Source organism: Asterias amurensis, chromosome 3, assembly GCF_032118995.1.
Source record: "Asterias amurensis chromosome 3, ASM3211899v1".
Lineage (NCBI taxonomy): Eukaryota > Metazoa > Echinodermata > Asteroidea > Forcipulatida > Asteriidae > Asterias > Asterias amurensis.
Window position 1 is genome coordinate 26,488,584 of NC_092650.1, and position 19,013 is coordinate 26,507,596.

A 19,013-nucleotide genomic window follows, 5' to 3' on the forward strand; every position below is an offset into this window, starting at 1 on the left:
TATCAAACATTTGAACTTGCTGAGGGGCGAGAGGAAGTTGACGGGTCCAGTTCCATTTTAAAACCACTGTTTGATCACGAACAGTTGTGGAGTATGCACATCCATGCAACCAATTCACCTATATACAGCTTTTACGGTAACGCATGTAAGCCAACTGAATACAAACAAAATCCAGTGAACATGTCCTCTCTTTTTTTAGTTTTTATGGGTCGCCCTTATCTTTGCCTGTTTGTTGTGGTTAACTTAGTTGTTTGACTTTTCCTTTATTTTATTGGGTAATGAATTGATTTTTCATAGTATTTTTGTATTTTTCTCTGCTGTTTACAAATTTGTATTTACAAAATGGTTTTGGCTGTGTAACTCAATGTCAGTTGGAGAATGAGGATAAGTAGTAAACTGAGCTGTTTTTACGACTTTATTATATAAATGACAATGACAGAAAAGCAACCAAAATATGATAATTATATGTTTGCACAATGTAATTTTATTGCTCTTGCAAAAGATGTAATTACACATATTTATAAAAAATAAACTTGATAAGATATTTTATTGTGTATATGCACATAACATTGTTCATAATAATTATGGCCATTGACCAACAGAGTACTATAAATTGTATACAATATATAATATCAATATAATTTCAGAAAGGTTAATCCAAAAGTAAATTGGTGAAATCATCAGCAGACCTTTGGTTCTCAAAGAGCATAATTATACACAAGACAGATTCAGTTGGCGTGACTGTTGTCTTTCCTTCTTATAACCTGTTTAATTTGTATGGTCAAAGCCATGACCTGGTTATATTTTGGACACTGGACACTATTGGTAATTACTCCAAATAATTGTTGACTTAAAACCTGACCTGATATCGAGCAATAGAGAGCTATTCATAAACAATGAGAGAAACATATTGTGCAACAGGGATGTTTTGTCTTTAATTTGTATTTGCAACTACGATGACCAATCAAGTCCAAAGCTTGCTATTTTATGCATATATTACGATATTCTAAGATAGAATACTGGTCTTTGACAAATTCCGAATATGTCCAGTGCCTTTAAGATTTTCAAACTTTGAGTGAGAGTTACCAAAACAGCGCACCGAACGGATAAGACTGAATTACCTTGATTACTCACCGAAGCCTTTGAGTTATCAAAACAATAACCATGGCTTTGATCATTACCCCCAGGTTATCCAAAGTCATTACAAATCATTCCTTGAGAAAACAAATCTCAGCTTAACCCAGGGAATTAAGTTCAACCTCTACTATAATTTGATTGCCCCAATGGTGTTCAATCACACTACAAACAGCATTGCCGAACATTCAGGAAAACCTAGTTAACTGCAATTACAGAGGTCTGATTCAGAATAGTTGTAGACTTGATTCAAGTTCCTTTCTTGTGCGGGGAGAGGTCCCTAAGCATATCACACCAACAATCAAACAAGCCGCTCCAGGCTCCTGCCAAATTAAGACCCTCCATTCCTGGGCCATATATTATTGCAGGGTTTGTTAGTAACCAAGATAATAGATTCTATAATGACCAACCCTGGCTTGGCCCTTTATTGCTTGCTTTTAATAAAACACTGTTTATGAGATATCACCTAGCATCACAGAAGGCCACTTGGAGGTGAAGGCTACACTAAACTGATTTGGGATGTCCACCCAAACTGCCACCATGGGCATGTTGTTACCTACTCCTGGGGAGCAAGGATAGGCATGGGTACCATCCACTTGAGCCTGCCGTGTACATGTGGAGCAGAATGCAATACCTTCATAACTTTTCACAAGTGTTATGACCCGGATTCGAACCCACACTCTGCTGCTGACAACACCAGGGGCGGATTGAACCAAGCGGTCTTAAACCAGTCTATGCGCTATAGCCGGCTAACTTTAGATGCGCTTAGACAGTCTTTAATTATAGACCGATTGCAATAGCGCGGTCTATAATTATAGCCAGTCTTAAATTTTAAGCCTGCTCTGAGCTGGCTATAATCGGTCTTTGTTTTGGTTTTTAAAGATGGCGCTGCATTTGTTAGTTGTAGATAATTTGATACAAAGAGCTCTAGGATGAGATTGTATTTTAGAAATAGATTACACCCATGGGAGGCATTATGATGATGATCAAGGTGACTGTATCGTAAATGTATGTTCCCAAAAGTAAAAATGATACAACTCACAGATTTGATATCCGATGATTTAAACCAAAGCAATAAGAACAATGCCGTACCGCCAGTGCCTGCAGAGTGCTAAGTATTATGGGACATTTGTTTGTATTTCATTACTTTTCACCGACTTATCTGAGACTGGCTTATTGCAACAGGCTTAATGACTGACTAAGCTAAGACCGTCTAAGGCAGATAGCCTACTACAACTGACTGGTCTTAGACTGCTGACAAAGACGGTTTTATTGCAATCCGCACCAGAGCTTGGGTCCGGGGAACTAAACTACTCCGCCACGACACACCACAAATCACCAGCTATGCAGGTTTTCAGTGCCATAAAGTAAATAACTCTGTTGGAACCGATTCTAGTTTTACAACAAGGGAATCAAAGAGCTGCTAAGTAAAAAGTAATTACACAAGTTTGGATGCCCAACTAGTGGAATGTGGTGGCCGGGTGGTTTAGTGCATGTGATTTAAGCTCTGGCAGTTAAGTCATCAGGGTGTGGGTTCAAATCTCGGTCTTGACACTTGTGTCCTTGAGCAAGACACTTAACTATAATTGCCTATCTTCACCAAGGGGTAAATGGGTACCTGTGAAGGCAGAGATGGTTCTTGTGATTGACTTAGCTTGGTGCACTACATCTTTAGCACCACAAACTGTATAATCCCCAGGGAGCTGAGATGGTTTAAGGGATGAAATAAATGGCTAAGTGACCAGGACAGAAGTTGTTCAAGCGCCATGAGCATCTAAATTAGCGGATGTTGGCGCTTTAAATACCCACAATGATTTTAATGCAGTGGGTCATGAGTTATCATACAGCCACCTGCCTCAAGGCTCTGGCTTATCCCCCCCCCCCCACCCCCCGGCTTAAACTCATCAAATGGAAGTGTGAAATATTCATGTTTTCTTGGAAAGACCTCAGGGTCGTTCACCATGGGAACAAGGTTGAAAATCTTACATCCTCCTTCTCATGGCCGAGTATCACCTGCTCATTAGTGCATCTTGAGCTAGTGGACTATTTTCACACGCTTGTTTGCTATTGGTCTGGCAGAGGCAGCCACAGCCAGTCGGGCAGACGGTCTCCGTCTTGAACCATTGTAACATGTGAGTGGTATGGCCGCCATGGCCACACGATAGACAGAAACTGGAAGAACCTGTAGGATAAAAGCGAGATATATAAAAAAATTAAATACCCCAGACAGCTAGAATTGTTTTAACATAGGCATGGCACGCAAGCTTGTAGCTGGCTGCGCGCAATGCACTACATATACCAGTAATCAATGTACAACCATAAGTGCGAGAGTGTGTTTTACAGCAGTTCAGTGTCGTGTGCATAAGATCATGACAAGAACTTAAAAGTTACAACAAATGTAAGATAGTTTTTCCAAAATGTTTATGCTTTTTAACAAAGGGTAATTATGAATGGGAATAAAAGAGTGGTGACCTGGTCTTGAGCATTTGTTTAAAACATTGCAGGGTCGTAGCCATGCGATAAAGGACCTAGCTTCTGCCCCGTCCTTTATTGCATGGCTACGACCGAGCAAGGTTTTAAACGAAAGGTCAAGACAGAGTGACCACTCTTCAATTCCCAGAGTAAACCTTTGTTTTGTGACTTTACCTCATCCCAACTAACTGCTTAAATGGAGTGTGACATTCCTTTAACCCCTAAAGGTAGAGCCATTCTTTAGAAAACTAAATTGATATCAGAAATATTATTATTTTGAGTACTGCTTGGTCTAGTAAATAAATAGCAAAATACTAAACTGTCTACCTTTCACTGCCGTATGGCATAAAGCGCACTGGAAGCTGTAACTCCTACAGTGTTCACACTGCACCTTGTACGATCGCCTTTGACATTTCTGGCAGACCACTCCAAAATCAGAAAACGCTGGAAAAAAAAACAAAAAAACAAACAAACATCAAGATTAACCCATTAACTGATAATTTGGGTAGACAGGATTAGAATCAATACACTTCAGATCAACGTCCCTGTCGTCTACAAACTGGGCTATCAAGGGGTCTTTATATTTTGAGAAAGAGGTAACTTCTCAGTCATCATTTGAATCTAAGAAAAGACTTCAGGCCTGCAGCCTTTCTCAGGTGTTGTACACAAATTTGTGACACAAGGGTGTTTTTCTTTCAGTATTTTATTGCAACTTCGATGACCCATTGGGGCCAAATTTTCACAGAGTTGTTACTTAATGCATAGGTTGGGATACACCAAGTGAGAAAACTGGTCTTTGACAATTTAACAAAGGTGTCCAGTGAATTCTCTACTTACACAGATCATTGTTGGTGAATGAAGGGCAAGAAATGTAACTGACAACTTGTGCTCTTTCTTGGAGCAATCTCCATCGATACAAGATGTCTGCATAGCTCTTCTTGAAGGCATCAAACTGCACAGACAGCAAGGGCTCAAGCAATCTGTAAGATGCCAAAGCATTGTCAATGGTAGATTTGCATCAGGATACTTTATTTATTTTATTTTAAAACAGAGCAAAACTGTGCAAACCACACAAATGACTCATAGCAAGTGAGTAAAGCTTAAACTGGACAAACAAACCACTACTCACTGAGTGCTGAGTGTGTGTTGCTCCTTCTCAATCTGTTCTGGATCTCGGTTCTCACCAAAGCGATAATCATCCGGTGAATCGGAGAAACTCAACTGTTGATGAGAAGTACCTGCTCCATCGGACCATTTACTGGTGAAGATCGGATCGTTCGGGTCCGTCACGAGATACTAGCGGATCAAGTAAAAAAAAAAAACTTGAGAAATCAATTCAATAAGTGTACTTATAATTTAAATAATAATAAAAAGTTCTTATATAGCATATTTCACAATAACATTAGTGCCCTGCCTGGTCATTGTGTCAATAATAACAATAATATTATCAAAGTCTTATATAGCGCATGTATCTACCAACAATGTACTCAAGGCGCTTAGTATAAACAAACTTTCAAAAAGATAGGTGATTGCAGTGATGGATTCTGAGACCCAGTTATGTAGCACTTATAAGGGGTTACAAGGTGCTACGGCCCATTAAGCAGCCACAACCAGGAACACTGAGGGAAACCCTTTCTACTTTCAATAAGTGCACTGGGTTCTTTTACATGCGTTACACAACACATGGGACCATCGGCTTTACATCCCATCCAAAGGACGAAGCAATGGTAAAGTGCTTAAGGACACAAGTGTCACGACTGGGGATTCGAACCCACACTCTGCTGATCAGAAACACCAGAGTTTGAATTCGGTGCTATTAACCGCTCGGCCACAACACTTCCACAATAACATTCATTCAATCATTCTCACAGCATGGGCAACCGTAGCGCTCTTAAAGCTTTTTCATGAACAATATCAACCACTACCCTCGCAATTACCCATTTATACCCCTGGGTGAACATGGTGAAGAGAAGCAACTATAGTAAAGTATCTTGCTCAAGGACATGTCATTACAGCTACATGTAGTAGACATCTATTTGTTTATTAGTTGCCAAAAATAGTTAATGACCTGATGTTTCGATCGAAGGCTAAATGACATCAACACATACACAAACAGGTATACAACTGTAACACTTGTAACACGGTATAACATTCCTTGGTAGACAAATAGGGTTCTCTTCACGCACGAGCTAGATTATCTGCCCAATACAAACAAAAATTTCAGCTATACAAAGAAAAAGTTTGTATAAATAAAATGTTTATAATTTCACAAAAAAAGAAACCATACAGAATGATCCAGGGGTCGATTTACACAAAGAGTTTAGACTAGTCCTAACTTAGGGCTAGTCCTATGAGATAAAAACAAAAAGTATAGCTTATCCTACATTAGGTTAGGACGAAATAAGACTACATGTAGTCTTAACACTTTGTGAAATACCTAAATAACAAACATTCTAAATACCTTGTATCATTTCATCATGCTTTGGCCAAGCATCAACAAAATTTAATCAAGAAAGCCCCAGTGTTCAGAAAACCTGGGCAGAACCATGATAATCCTGGAAATGTTTTTCCCCAAAATCCCTACAATAAAAAAATCATTAGTTCACCTCCTTTGCCACAATTGCTGTCAACAAGTCAATATAATCTTTGACAATACCCAATTTGGAAAAAAATATTAACAATCAACGCATGACAGGCGAAAGTCATGGCTGGGGGAACTTATGAACTGCCTAATTGCTTCATTAACTTGTTCCCAAGGGCAACCATTAAATGTAATCACCAACTGTGTTAATAATGCTCGCTTGTAATTTGTCACACTTCAGTCGTTGTTATGCGACACATGGCCTGATTTGTTGCCAAGGTAACTAGGATAACACCTAGCGACAGTGACGTAAGAAATGCAACATTAAAGTATTTATTGGTTTTTATTTCATTTATCATTCTTGTTGTGAAGTCCAGGATTCTCAGAAAAGCGAACTTAGTCAGTGAACTTAGTAACTTAGTCACTGTTACTGCATTACTGTTCCAAGAGCCAAATGAAAAAAAAGACAAGGAAAGAAGTGTCATTATAATATGTGGGTGAAAAACTCTAGAGAATCGTTCAGGGCCCAATTTCATGGCTCGAGCTCTGCTTACCGCCAAATTCTGCTTTAAAGCCATTGGACACTTTCGGTAAACAGTACTGTCCAAAGGCCCACACGTTGTGTATCACAACTTATATATAAAACAACAAACCTGTGAAAGTTTAGGCTCAATCGGTCATTGGAGTCAAGAGAAAATAACGAGAAAAACCCACCCTTGTTTCCGCACGTTTCGCCATGTCACGACATGTGTTTAAAATAAATACAGAATTTTCGATATCGAGAATTGGAAATTGTTTTAGTGTTTTCTCAAAAAGTAAAGCATTTCATGGAATGATATTTGAAGAGAAGTCTTTCACCATTACCTTCTGTAAACCCTGTAAGTTGTTTGTAAAAGTGTCCAATGGCTTTACTGATCGCCATTCTCCATTCGCACAGCAAGCGCCAAATTTCTGCGCTAGCTGTGTATAAAACAAAGATCGCCTCGTAACGTGGAGTGCGCATGCGCACAAACAAAAATTCCCACGTTACCCCCGAAAACAAATTCCAAAGTGTCGCCTATGGGATTCGAACTGGGGTCCTAGTGGAAGGCGACGATTGATACCACTGCTTGAAATCTTTAAAGGAACACATTGCCTTGGATCGGACGAGTTGGTCAAAACAAAAGCGTTTGTAACCGTTTTTTATACAATGCATATGGTTGGAAAGATGTTTTAAAAGTAGAATACAATGATCCACACAAGTTTGCCTCGAAATTGCGTGGTTTTCCTTCTACTGTGCGAACTAACATGGTTGGCCATTTATGGGAGTCAAAATTTTGACCCCCATAAATGGCCGACGTGTTAGTCGACGAGGTAAAAGGAAAACCACGCAATTTCGAGGCATGTTTGTGTGGATCATTGTATTCTACTTTTACAACATCTTTCTACCCATATGCATTTTATAAAAAACGGTTACAAACGCTTTTCAAAGACCAACTCGACAGATCCAAGGCAACGTGTTCCTTTAAAATAGGGTCATACTTTGGCAATAGCCCGACCATACTTGAGTAATTGATATCCAGAATCCTAACTGTTATAAAGATGGTAATGGTAGTAAGCGTCCTGTGAAATTATTTCCCTCTAAAATGCCCTCATTTATTAGAAGTCAAGAAAAACATTTGAAATTTGAGAATCCATTTATGTATGAATCATTTCTCAGATTTCCGAGGGTTGGTGTCCGTTGGCGTATGCTGCTGCCAGAGATGATGTGGCTGGTACCCGCTGCCAACATTGCTAAACTTGTGATTCTACATTCTTGTGAAAATACTGTGACAATTTTGTTGCCGTTTTCTCAGCAAGTATGCACTGTATTCTGCTGAAACTTCCACAAATTACTTTTATTTTATCAGTCTTTATAACTGTGCCTAAAAATCAGATTTATGGTGACAAAAAACAATCCACTTTTAAAGATTTTCTAGTTTTTTTTACCAGTTTCCTCAACGCTAGATAAGTAGATCAAAGACCAATATTTCTTTAAATAATGATACTACTGTACAACATCTTTATTTAACAACCACCTCCCAACCAGGTAGTAGTTAAAAAGCAGTGACAGTTCTTTTTAGAACTGAGAAGTGTCCCGTTTCTGAAATTCTTCTCCGGGGTAGTAGAGTATAAAGCTAGACAGTTCTCTAAAGAACATAATCTACCTGACGAGTAGATACACACATGGTGTTACTGCAAACCAAATATATATTGACCATGCATTGCCTCAAATCCTAGATAAAATAACAGCTACTAAAGTTTTGATGGGCACAAACAAAAAATGGCTGAACTCAGAGGGAAGATTTTTGAGGTAAACTTACGCTTTTGAAAGATTTGATATTCTTATCCACTCCATTCATGAGCTGGTTTGATCTCCTTGAGATGGATCCAAACGTACAGCATAACATGGCTAGAGTCTGTATGTCATGTATACTACTGTAATGATCCAACCTAGAGAGACAAACAGAAAATACATCATATTGATTCATTAGTCTTGATCTACACACATCGGTGTCAATGGGTAAAACCAATAGGCCTTTATCAAGGCGTGGTCATCTTGATCTTACTCCATTCCAACTCAACATGGCTAGAGACTGTATGTCATGTATACTACTGTAATGATCCAACCTACAGAGACAATCAAAAATACATCACATTGATTCATTAGTCTTGATCTACACACATCCATGTCAATGGGTAAAACCAATAGACATTCATCACGGCGTGGTCATCTTGATCTTACTCCATTCCAACTCATTGTAACCAAACTGAGGCTGGGCGAAATAATAGTCTGGTGACATGCTCGATGCATGTTAGCACCCATTACATTACTGTTATGGAAACAGAGAACTGACCATGATGGTGACAGCGTGATAAAGGTCTATACGAAAATCTTAACTCTGATGCAAATTTAACATCTACGAAATTGTTGCAGTACCCACTGCTAAAACAGGATTCGAACTGCCTCTATGTAGCTACCGGGCAATCTCAGTTGGAAAGACACCGCTCTAGAATTGCAAAGGTTGTGGGTTTGAATCCCACCCAAGTAATATGCTTCTGACTTTTTTTCAAAGAGCTTGGCACAGTACTAAGTATACAGTTCTAAGACACATCGGTGTACTTGTATATGGGTAAAACCAATATGAATAGTCAGTGACATAGTTGTTGTAAGTCATCGTGTCAGTGTTAGGGTGAGGTTACAATGTGGGTGGAGGGCAAAGGTAAGGGAGGGCTTCCTGGTGAGTTAAGGTTAGGGTAAGGACAATGGTGTTTCTTTAAAGACACTGGACACTATTGGTTGTTGTCAAAGACCAGTCTTCTCCCTTGGTGTATCTCAACTATGAATAAAATAACAAACCTGTGCAAATTTGAGCTCAATTGGTCGAGATAAAAATGAAAGCAAAAGTACTCTTGTCACACAAAGTTGTGTGCTTTCAGATGCTTTATTTCGCGACCTCAAAATCTAATTCTGAGGTCTCAAATTAAATTTTTGGAAAACTACTTCTTTCTCTAAAACTATGTCACTTCAGAGGGAGCCATTACTCACAATGTTTTATACTATCAACAGCTATCCATGATAGTTACCAAGTAGGTTTTTATGCTAACAATTATTTTGAGTAAATACCAATAATGTCCTCTGCCTTTAATGTACCCCAAGAGTCATTTTTCTCCTTACAATGTCTGTAGTAACTGTCTTCCAAACGGATGTTGAGCCCATGGTATTTCATCATCAGGAACAGACGACGGTTTCAATTCATTGCTCGTGGATAACGCTACCAATGACCAAACCTATACATCGAATAAATACAAGAAAACATCGAGTAAGCTTCTTAAAAACCTACACTCAGAACATCTTAGTTTTATGCCTAGTTCTCCTACTCCTTGAAAAGAAAATTGCTAAAAGATTAAAACTGTTCCACACAAAGTTCTACTGTCAATATTCCTTCTAATATACTTCTCCTAAACTATGAAACTCCCTTCCCAACAATGTCAAAGACTGTACCATGCTAGAATAATTTAAATCTGAACTTTAAACCAATCTCTGTAGTATATTGATAATTGGATAGAGAATTTACAACTTCATTCTTGCCTACATGTATATATAAATGGTAGGCTACATGAAAAGGTAACTGTCTAATAGTCAAAGTTTCTCTTCATAATGTTTAGCACTCATCATTCACTGTAAAGCTGACATGAAATATTATTACTATTATTAATTATTTTACAAAAACAGCACAAAATTTTGCAATAAATAGATAAATGCAACAAAATAAGAAACATGATATAAGAGTAAGAAATCAAAACATACTTCAAACAAAACAATAATACAAAATGAATTTATACACAACATTAATAACGTACATCTTTAAAATGGCTAATACAACAATAAATACAGAGAATGAACAACAATCATATTTAATGCAGGTTTTAACAGTGAATTAAACTGAGCTTCACCATTTTTATCATCAGTTTGGGTCACAGTTGAAGTATTTTCTTTATATACAGCTATATTTTGTAGTTGGAACATCAAACACAAGCATTTTACAGGCAACATGTGTACAAATGTACCAGCTAAAATAAATTATGATCACATTAATCTAGCAGCACATTCAATGCATGTTTCACGTCCGTGTTTTTCAAAAAAGGAGGAAGAGGGGCTTTTTATTTTTTATTTTTTATTTCAAGATGGCCGCCATTCTTTGTTAAAATGTCAAATATTCATTGTTTTTTCTACTGCTGAAATACACAAAACATAAATGAAACAATTTAGTCGACAGTCAAGGAATTCAGACAAGACATTCAGATTGTTTTTGCTGAGATCATTTAAAATAACCCTATTTAAAATAAAATAAAAATAAAAAATAAAAAAATTTGCATAAAAACATAAAATAAAAAATTAAATAAAAAAGGAGGCGGCCTGTAAAAAGGAAGCGGGCGGGGTATTGGTACTGTATATTTAATAGGAATTAAACTACCAGTGAACTTGCGGTTTAATTTTTGTTCTACATGTGTTTTTGTTCGAAGTGTTCATAGCATTTTTCTGTGGAAGAGCAGCCTGTACTCTTTGTAACCACAAAACCACAATTGGTCCAAGCTGATTCACTTCTCCCAACAGAGATATTGACCCATTTCACCTGACCTCATCATCAGAAAAATCTTGAATGCGCCATACTGGTGGGCAATTTCACTGTGCGTTTTCATATTAAACTCTATGCATAGAGTATGCTGTGCGTTATGCTGTGTGAGTGCGCATTTTAGGCGATGCGGCGTTAAAAGACGTAAACCTAACTTGCCCACTAACATGGTGAGCGTGGCACCAGTTGCCGCGTGTGACGCGAGTGCAAGGGGTCAATACAGGGGATTGAATAATTTCATGGTAAAGCAAAATATTGAGCAGCAACCAGGAAATTATGGTTTGCATGACACATCACTTACAGGTAAACCTACAGGTATTAACAGAACTAGATTTTTTATTGGTGAGGGAGAGAAAATCTGGAATAAAGATTGCTATTGCTTGACTAGACGTAGGTACTTACCTGTACTAGATCAGATCGACCAACCTTAGCAGCAGCCTTGGCATTCAAGCTGCACATCAGAGGAATGTTGTTTGGGATAAACCTGAGAAAAACAATTTGAGATATTTCTAAGATTGATTTACATAAAATGCTTACATTGCCAGCAACTGTTTTCTGAGCCAAAAATCAAGTCTGTAATGTTCCTTTAAAATTGTTTGACGTCTAACAGTAACTGTTTTCTTTTTCTTTTTTAACTGGTACTCACTGATATGTCTCTGCTAGTTGCTGATGGACAGGGGTTAAACCCACAGCGCTGTAGAGAACCACCACACTGCTGGCAGAGTTGCTCGTATTTGAGGTTTTAGACGACAGGGCAGCATCAGAGCCTCTCTTGCGATGTTTACCTACACGGCGCAGTTTCTGTTATCAAAGAAAGAAACTAGTAAAAATTTGACAACATAGAATTGTTATGCAAGTTAATTGTTACTGTAAGCTTTAACAAGACCTCTTATCAGCTTTCTAATTTGGGGCCTAGCCAAACACCCAACCATCAGAACACTCTCATCTGCTCACAACCGGACTTTCTCGTTTATTGCTCCGCGTATATGGAAAAACCTCCCAGTCTGCATCAGAAATTGTAACTCTTTGCGATTGTTCAAAAAATCTCTCAAAACTCACTTGTATCAGATGTAATTTGTTGTATTTATAGTTCCATTGGTTTTGCTCTTTCCAGCGCTTTGATCTTGATGTAAAGGCGCTTTATAAATATATAGTTGTATGTACGTATGTACGTTTCTTGTATTGGTGCAATAGTAACCAGTTAGCACAGAATACACTAGTAAGAATGTATTGAAGAAGAACTCTCTAGTAAGCGCATAGTGGCATGTCGTGGCTAAGCGGATATAAGAACACCTGACCCAAGCTCTAGTGTTCATAGTCATTCTCTGGAAACCAACTCCTTGACACAGGAGACAAGGAAAATCAAAAATGTCTTGCACCAGGGTGCTGCAAAATGACACTGGTGTAGAATCAACAGACGAATTGGCCACGCTCATGCAAGACCAAATTACTTGAAAAGGCCAAACTGTGAGCCACAGAGTGTGTGAGCGAGAGTGTGGGTTCGAGTCCCAATTGTGACACTTATGTCCTTAAGCAATACACTTATTTTTGCTGTTCCTTTAGATGGAACGTAAAAGTGGAAGTCGTGTGTGTTGTGCACGTAAAAGAACCCAGTGCACGTATCGTAAAGAGAAGGGATTTGCCCTGGTGTTCCTGGTTTTATTGGCAGCATATTTTGCACCACCACCTTGTAAACCATTACATGGTGCTATGTGAAGGAATAAGGGCTCATAGCTCCACATCTTACTGCAGGACAAATATCTTGAGCGTTTTATTGATATTACTATTTATTTGGCATAAAAACACATACAAAATACAAACATAATCAAAACAAAGCAAAAGCCAGAGACATGCCTGAAAGTTTACCAAAAAACTGAAGACATTAAGAACATTAGACAACAACAGAGAGATGCTAAAAGGCAATGATGCTGAGTGAGTTAAAATGCACCCCCCCCCCCACCAGGCAAATAATTAACTTCCATCAAAAATTTGACAAAAAATAAATATTTATTAAAAAAATTAAATTGGCAAGAGACGCAACGGTTTAAAAGGTTCCCCTAAAAGTTTTAAAAGAATTACATCGGGTGTGACAAAGCACCCAGTATTATTATTACTAGTAAGCAGTGCTATGAAAGTGGACCAAGCGGCGTCAAGAGTGGCTGTGGCTAGATCAGAAAACTACCACAGCCGTAGCCAAAGTCAGTCGATTCAGAAAAGACCTTACCTTTTCTCTTTCTTTGTAGAAGCTGCTTAAAGACAAGACCTCTGTGGATTGGCTACTAGGGCCCTGGCCCATGGGTAATGGTCTAAACAAGTTGATTGTGCTGAGTATTGACAGGGCCCTGGAACATGTTCAAACAAATTCACAATTCAATATGGAGGAATATCACTTTAAATCTCACTGTGATATTTACATCACAAACTGACATACCTGACAAAAATCTCATAATTATTTTTCTTATTTTTTTTAAACCAAAATTCTTGATATGCTTTAACCATTACATTTTCAGCAAGTTTCAGTAATTAATACATTATAGTTTTGTATTTAAAGGATTTGGGTACTTTTTCAAAATGTCCATAGATTTCCATTAAACTTACAGGGTTTGAAGATAATGATAGTGGAAAGCTTCCCTTCATATATTTCTTACTGAGGTGCTGTAGTTTTTTAGAAATGAGTAAAACAATGCCATGAAAATACGTTTGTAAATGCTTAAAATAATTTTCGTCTCATGAGACGAAAATTATTTTCATGACATTGTTTTTATCATCTCCCAAAAACTACAGCACCTCAGCACGTAGGATTTTCAGTGAAGCTTTCTACTATCGTTATCTTTGAACTGTGTAAGTTTAGTGTAAATCTGTGGACATTGTGTTTTTTGTCCTACAAAGAGTACATAGACCCTTTATACTAATTTAATTTCACAAAGTGAACTATCTAGATATGCCAGTTTGGGTGCATGTACATGTACATGTACATTGACAGTTCTGTATGAATCACATAGGCAGCCAAAAATTAAACAAAATAGTAAGTTTTTTTCATGAAGTACATGTATGGAAATAACTGTGAGTTTTAATTGAGAAAGGTCAATTTGAAGTATGAGCGACGACCTCATACCAGACATCATTAGAACTTTTGTTACTCCTCACCTTGGTGTAGTGTGATGCCCACCGCTTTTTCTGATCGTGCCAGGTCGTAGAAAAACAACCAACTTATCTACAAAAAAAAACACAAGACTTAGCCAATAAATTTACACAAAAAAATAAGAATACACAAGATTTAGCCGATACATTTTGAAATACAAGAGCTCAAAATTGGTTAACAAACATGCACGCAAAGAAGTCACCGTTGAGAACAAATCAGCATTTTTTTTTTTAATGCAACTTTATCAGTGGTTGGTTACGAGAGGTAATGATATGGCGCACTGCCCGTGTTCTTCACTAGATTGCTCGCTCAAGACAAGATCAACAGTAAATATTACTCACCGACTCCAGAGAATCGAGCCCCCGATGTCCGAGGGAATGGAATGTTACTGTCCATGGGGCCGCCATATTTACTTAGAATGGATGGGGTCCTCCTCAGGCCGGGGGACATCTTCGTCTTTGATGAGTGTGCTGGGATGTCCGAACCCAACTAGTAGAAACAACAAAAACCATTGAGATTGTGACTGGTCATTTCAATAACAAGGTGAGATCAACGGTCGTGTTAATTTGTCATGTCTGTGCCGACAAGTGTCATATATACAGGAAAACAACTCCAGGTGCTTTTGTTTCATTCATGTTACAATAGACGGGTACCTTCATTCCATCAAGACTGGCTGACAGTTGTTGTAGACAGGCTTCAAGACACAGTTGGTTATTCTCTACCTGTCGTATACAGGTGTCTTCAAGAATCTGGGACAAAGAAGAAAACAACTTTTAGAACCCCCAAAAATAGTACCTTACCATGCAAAACTTTAGGGTCACACGCCTACTAGTTTGGAGTGGTTATGTGGGAGGGATGAAGGTGATGGGGTTGATGAGAGAACTATTGTTGCACATTCTTATTTGACAATCACTCAGGCCTTGAGTGAGTCAGATAACCTGCGTCAAAGCTCACCTTGTGTAGTTTATGTTTCAGGGTGCTGTCTAGAGTTGTGGCTGGTAGGAAGATCACCTTGGGCGGGGCTTTCTCGGGATATGAAGGGAAATTAATCTTCAGGATCATGATATGACGACGTGAAAGAGCTGAGACTGTACAAAACCTTGCCTCGACATCCATCTGTGAGAAAGAGAGGTACAGAAGATACAGAAGTCAGGTCAATACAAGAGAAAAAGACTATTGACCCAATTCACCCCACGTCAAATAGAATAATCTTGGATGCACCATATTGGTGGGCAATGTCTCTGTGCGTTATTCAGTGAAGTGCACATTTTTAGACGACGAGGCATTAACACCGTTTAAACATAATTGCCAACCAAGATTGTGAGCGTATGACAGTCGACGCATGTGACGTGCTTGTACACATGTATGGGGTCAATATGTAAGAATTCATGACTTTGGCAGTGGCTAGAGCTACGTGTAGGCCTATCAAAACTAGGCCTATCAAATGCCACTGTTTTAGCAGTGTTTTTGGCAGAATTCCTCAGGCTTGTGAGCTACTGTTATGAACATATTATTAATTATAATAATAGTACACAATTTTTAAAGCAACATTAATTTATGTCATATTCTGAGGTACTGGAAAAAATTAAAGTTTCAGCAAAAGCAAACCTTACAAGTAATAATAACAGGCTTTAATAGAGCACTGTTACACTGGGCAGCACAGTGCTGTACAAAAAACAGGACAATAAGTGAATAACTTAAGACACTAATAATGGGAATGAATGACATGCTGGTTCTTTGCAATCAACCATTGAACAGGATGTTTCAAGAAACTTAGATAATCAAAGTATATGTAGACAGGAATGTAATTAAAAGCACATTAAAGACACTGGACACTATTGGTAATTGTCAAAGACCAGTCTTCTCACTTGGCGTATCTCAACATATATATGCATAAAATAGCAAACCTGTGAAAATTTGAGCTCATTTGGTCATCGAAGTTGCGAGATAAAAATTAAAGAAAAAACACCATTGTCACACGAAGTGTGCATTCAGATGCTTGATTTCGAGACCTCAAGTTCTAAATCTGAGGTCTTGAAATAAAATTCGTGAAAAATGACTTCTTTCTAGAAAACTACATCACTTCAGAGGGAGTCGTTTCTCACAATGTTTTATCCACAGCTCTCCATTACTCGTTACCAAGTAAGGTTTTATGCTAATCATTATTTTGAGTAATTACCAATAGTGTCCACTGCCTTTAAAGAGAAAGGTAAGCAGCTATATTCAGATATGAACAACAGCTAGAACGACAAGCCAACAGCTTTCTGCACTAACCTTCTGCACCGTCACATTAGGCAAGCTAACTTTCATAGCAGACGCAAACTCTAGCTCAATGTTTGACAGCTTCGGCGTCACCACCAAACCGGCCGACCCCGGGGGTTCCAACCCACCCATATCACCCCCTGAACCGTTCTGATCATGGAGCTCGTTCATCCCCTGGCTGGAGGAGGGGGTTCCGGCAGATGACCCCCCATTGGGAATCTGCTCATTCTCCTTGGGAGAGCCGACAAACTCGAAGCTGCCAATGAGGGAGTCGGCTGAGTTCAATGGCTCGGGGACGTCTACTCCACAGAGCTGGGATTCAAATAAACAACAGTCAACGATGCCAAAAGTTATGGGTTCGTAACTAACCCAGAGTGTCTGTATGTGTATGCACCTCAGGCCAATTACTATACAAATGTAAAAAGCTTAAAGGGACACGCTGCCTTGGGGGGTGTTGGTCGGTGAAAAGCATTTGGAACCGTTTGTCTTTAAATGCATATTGCTAGAAAGACACTTAAAAGTAGAATATTATGATCCTCACAAGTATGTCTGAAATTGCGAGGTTTTCCTTTTACTTTGTGTACTAACACGCTCGACCAATTTGTGGAGTCCAAAATATTGGAGTGTCGTCTCATTTCGCGACATCTAGGAAAACTGTGCAATTTTGAGGCATATTTTCAAGATCATTATTTTATTACTTTTATAACATCTTTATAACCATACATGAAGGCATTTTATAACAAAAGTTTTCAAAAGCTTTTCATAGACCCACTCACAAGATCCAAGACAAGATGTCCCTAAAGTCACTGCAATTGTATCCATTGAAATCTAAGTATCCACTGACATCATTGGAATGGTGCCTAGTTTTTTCGGTGCCTTTCAGATAAAGACACTCTTAATGTAAAAGAGTGAACATTTCACTCTCTTGTCTGAGTGGTGTTAGTTTTGCTCTATTGACCGTGAAAGTCAATCTGTATCACTCTTTTTGAGTGAAATTGGAACGAACTTCACTCTTAATCGAGTTGAAAATATCCGTATTTTACTCTAAAAAGAAAGAGTGGTATGGCGGACAAAACGAGTAGTTTTTCACTCTTTTACTATGGGTGCGTTCTATTAGCTTCCCTGGGTCGACCCCAGTCTGCCACGGTATGTTCGAATAGCTGTGACGGCGGCTCACCCAGGTCAGCCCCCAGTGCCCTGCTTGTGGAGTGGATCACTTGGGGGTGACCCGAGGTGCATTACGTCACCACGAGAGGGTGAGTGATCGTTCGATTAGCTCTTGTCAGGGGCTCACCGGAGTGATCACCGTGGGATCCACACAGGGAAGCCAATCGAGCATGGGACCAGTCAATCCTGTCTACAATATCCCCAAAAAGGCTATTGCATTTCTATTACAAGGTGAGTTTACCTTCTGAAGTTGTGGGTCCACACGCCACATTCTCAGACTGTGATCTTTCGACCATGTGATCAGAAAATGATCCGTTGAAGCTGAAAAAATAAAACCAAAAGTAAATTACAAGGTTTGGGCAAAATTGAGATAATAATTATGTCTTTGCACTGACACAGCAATATCAAAACCAGATGTAAATTTTGCATCAGGTATAAAGAGTTTAACTTATTTGTACCGTTACACTGATTTATAAGGACTTTATACTCGGTACTTTCCTAAGCTACATTCATGTACGTATTTCTGGCTAGCTTAGTGGTCTAATGGTAAGACATCTGGGGCGGATTGCAATAAAACGGTCTTAGTCAGCAGTCTAAGACCAGTCAGTTATAGCAGGCCATCTGCCTTAGCAACGAAAAGTAATGCAATACGAACAAATGTCCCATAATACTTAGCACATCTGCAGCACTGGCGGTATGGCATTGTTCTTATTGCTCTAGTTAAAATCATGTGATATCAAATCTGTGAGTTGTATCATTTTTACTCTCGGAAACATATATTTACGATACACTGTATCATCATCATAATGCCTCTCATGGGTGTAATCTATTTAGAAAATACGGTCTCGTCGTAGAGCTCTTTGCATCAAATCATCTACAACTAACAAATGCAGCGCCATGTTAAAAAACCAAGAAAAGACCGATTATAACCAGCTCATAGCAGACTTAAGATTTAAGACTGGCTATAATTATAGACCACGCCATTGCAATCGGTCTATAATTAAAGACTGTCTAAGCGCGTTTCAAGTTAGCCGGCTATAGCACATAGACTGGTTTAAGACCGCTTGGTGCAATCCGCCCCTGCTCTAGCAATGCAAAG

General features: G+C 38.7%; 1 protein-coding gene across 1 annotated transcript in view; it reads right to left on the reverse strand.

The window, feature by feature from the left end:
* Positions 1–501: 501 nt before the first annotated feature.
* LOC139935219 (GATOR2 complex protein WDR59-like) overlaps positions 502–19,013 on the reverse strand; it is a 42,913-nt gene continuing 24,401 nt past the window's right edge. The window contains exons 10-24 of the mRNA XM_071929712.1: positions 18,156–18,235; positions 16,760–17,059; positions 15,440–15,601; positions 15,139–15,234; positions 14,827–14,974; positions 14,491–14,557; positions 13,568–13,685; positions 11,990–12,144; positions 11,746–11,827; positions 9,885–9,997; positions 8,530–8,659; positions 4,736–4,902; positions 4,444–4,586; positions 3,934–4,050; positions 502–3,316 (exon numbers count right to left, since the gene is read on the reverse strand). Of these exons, the coding sequence (XP_071785813.1) occupies positions 3,144–3,316; positions 3,934–4,050; positions 4,444–4,586; positions 4,736–4,902; positions 8,530–8,659; positions 9,885–9,997; positions 11,746–11,827; positions 11,990–12,144; positions 13,568–13,685; positions 14,491–14,557; positions 14,827–14,974; positions 15,139–15,234; positions 15,440–15,601; positions 16,760–17,059; positions 18,156–18,235 (2,051 nt within the window). The 3' untranslated portion in view covers positions 502–3,143. The remainder of the gene's footprint in view (positions 3,317–3,933; positions 4,051–4,443; positions 4,587–4,735; positions 4,903–8,529; positions 8,660–9,884; positions 9,998–11,745; positions 11,828–11,989; positions 12,145–13,567; positions 13,686–14,490; positions 14,558–14,826; positions 14,975–15,138; positions 15,235–15,439; positions 15,602–16,759; positions 17,060–18,155; positions 18,236–19,013) is intronic.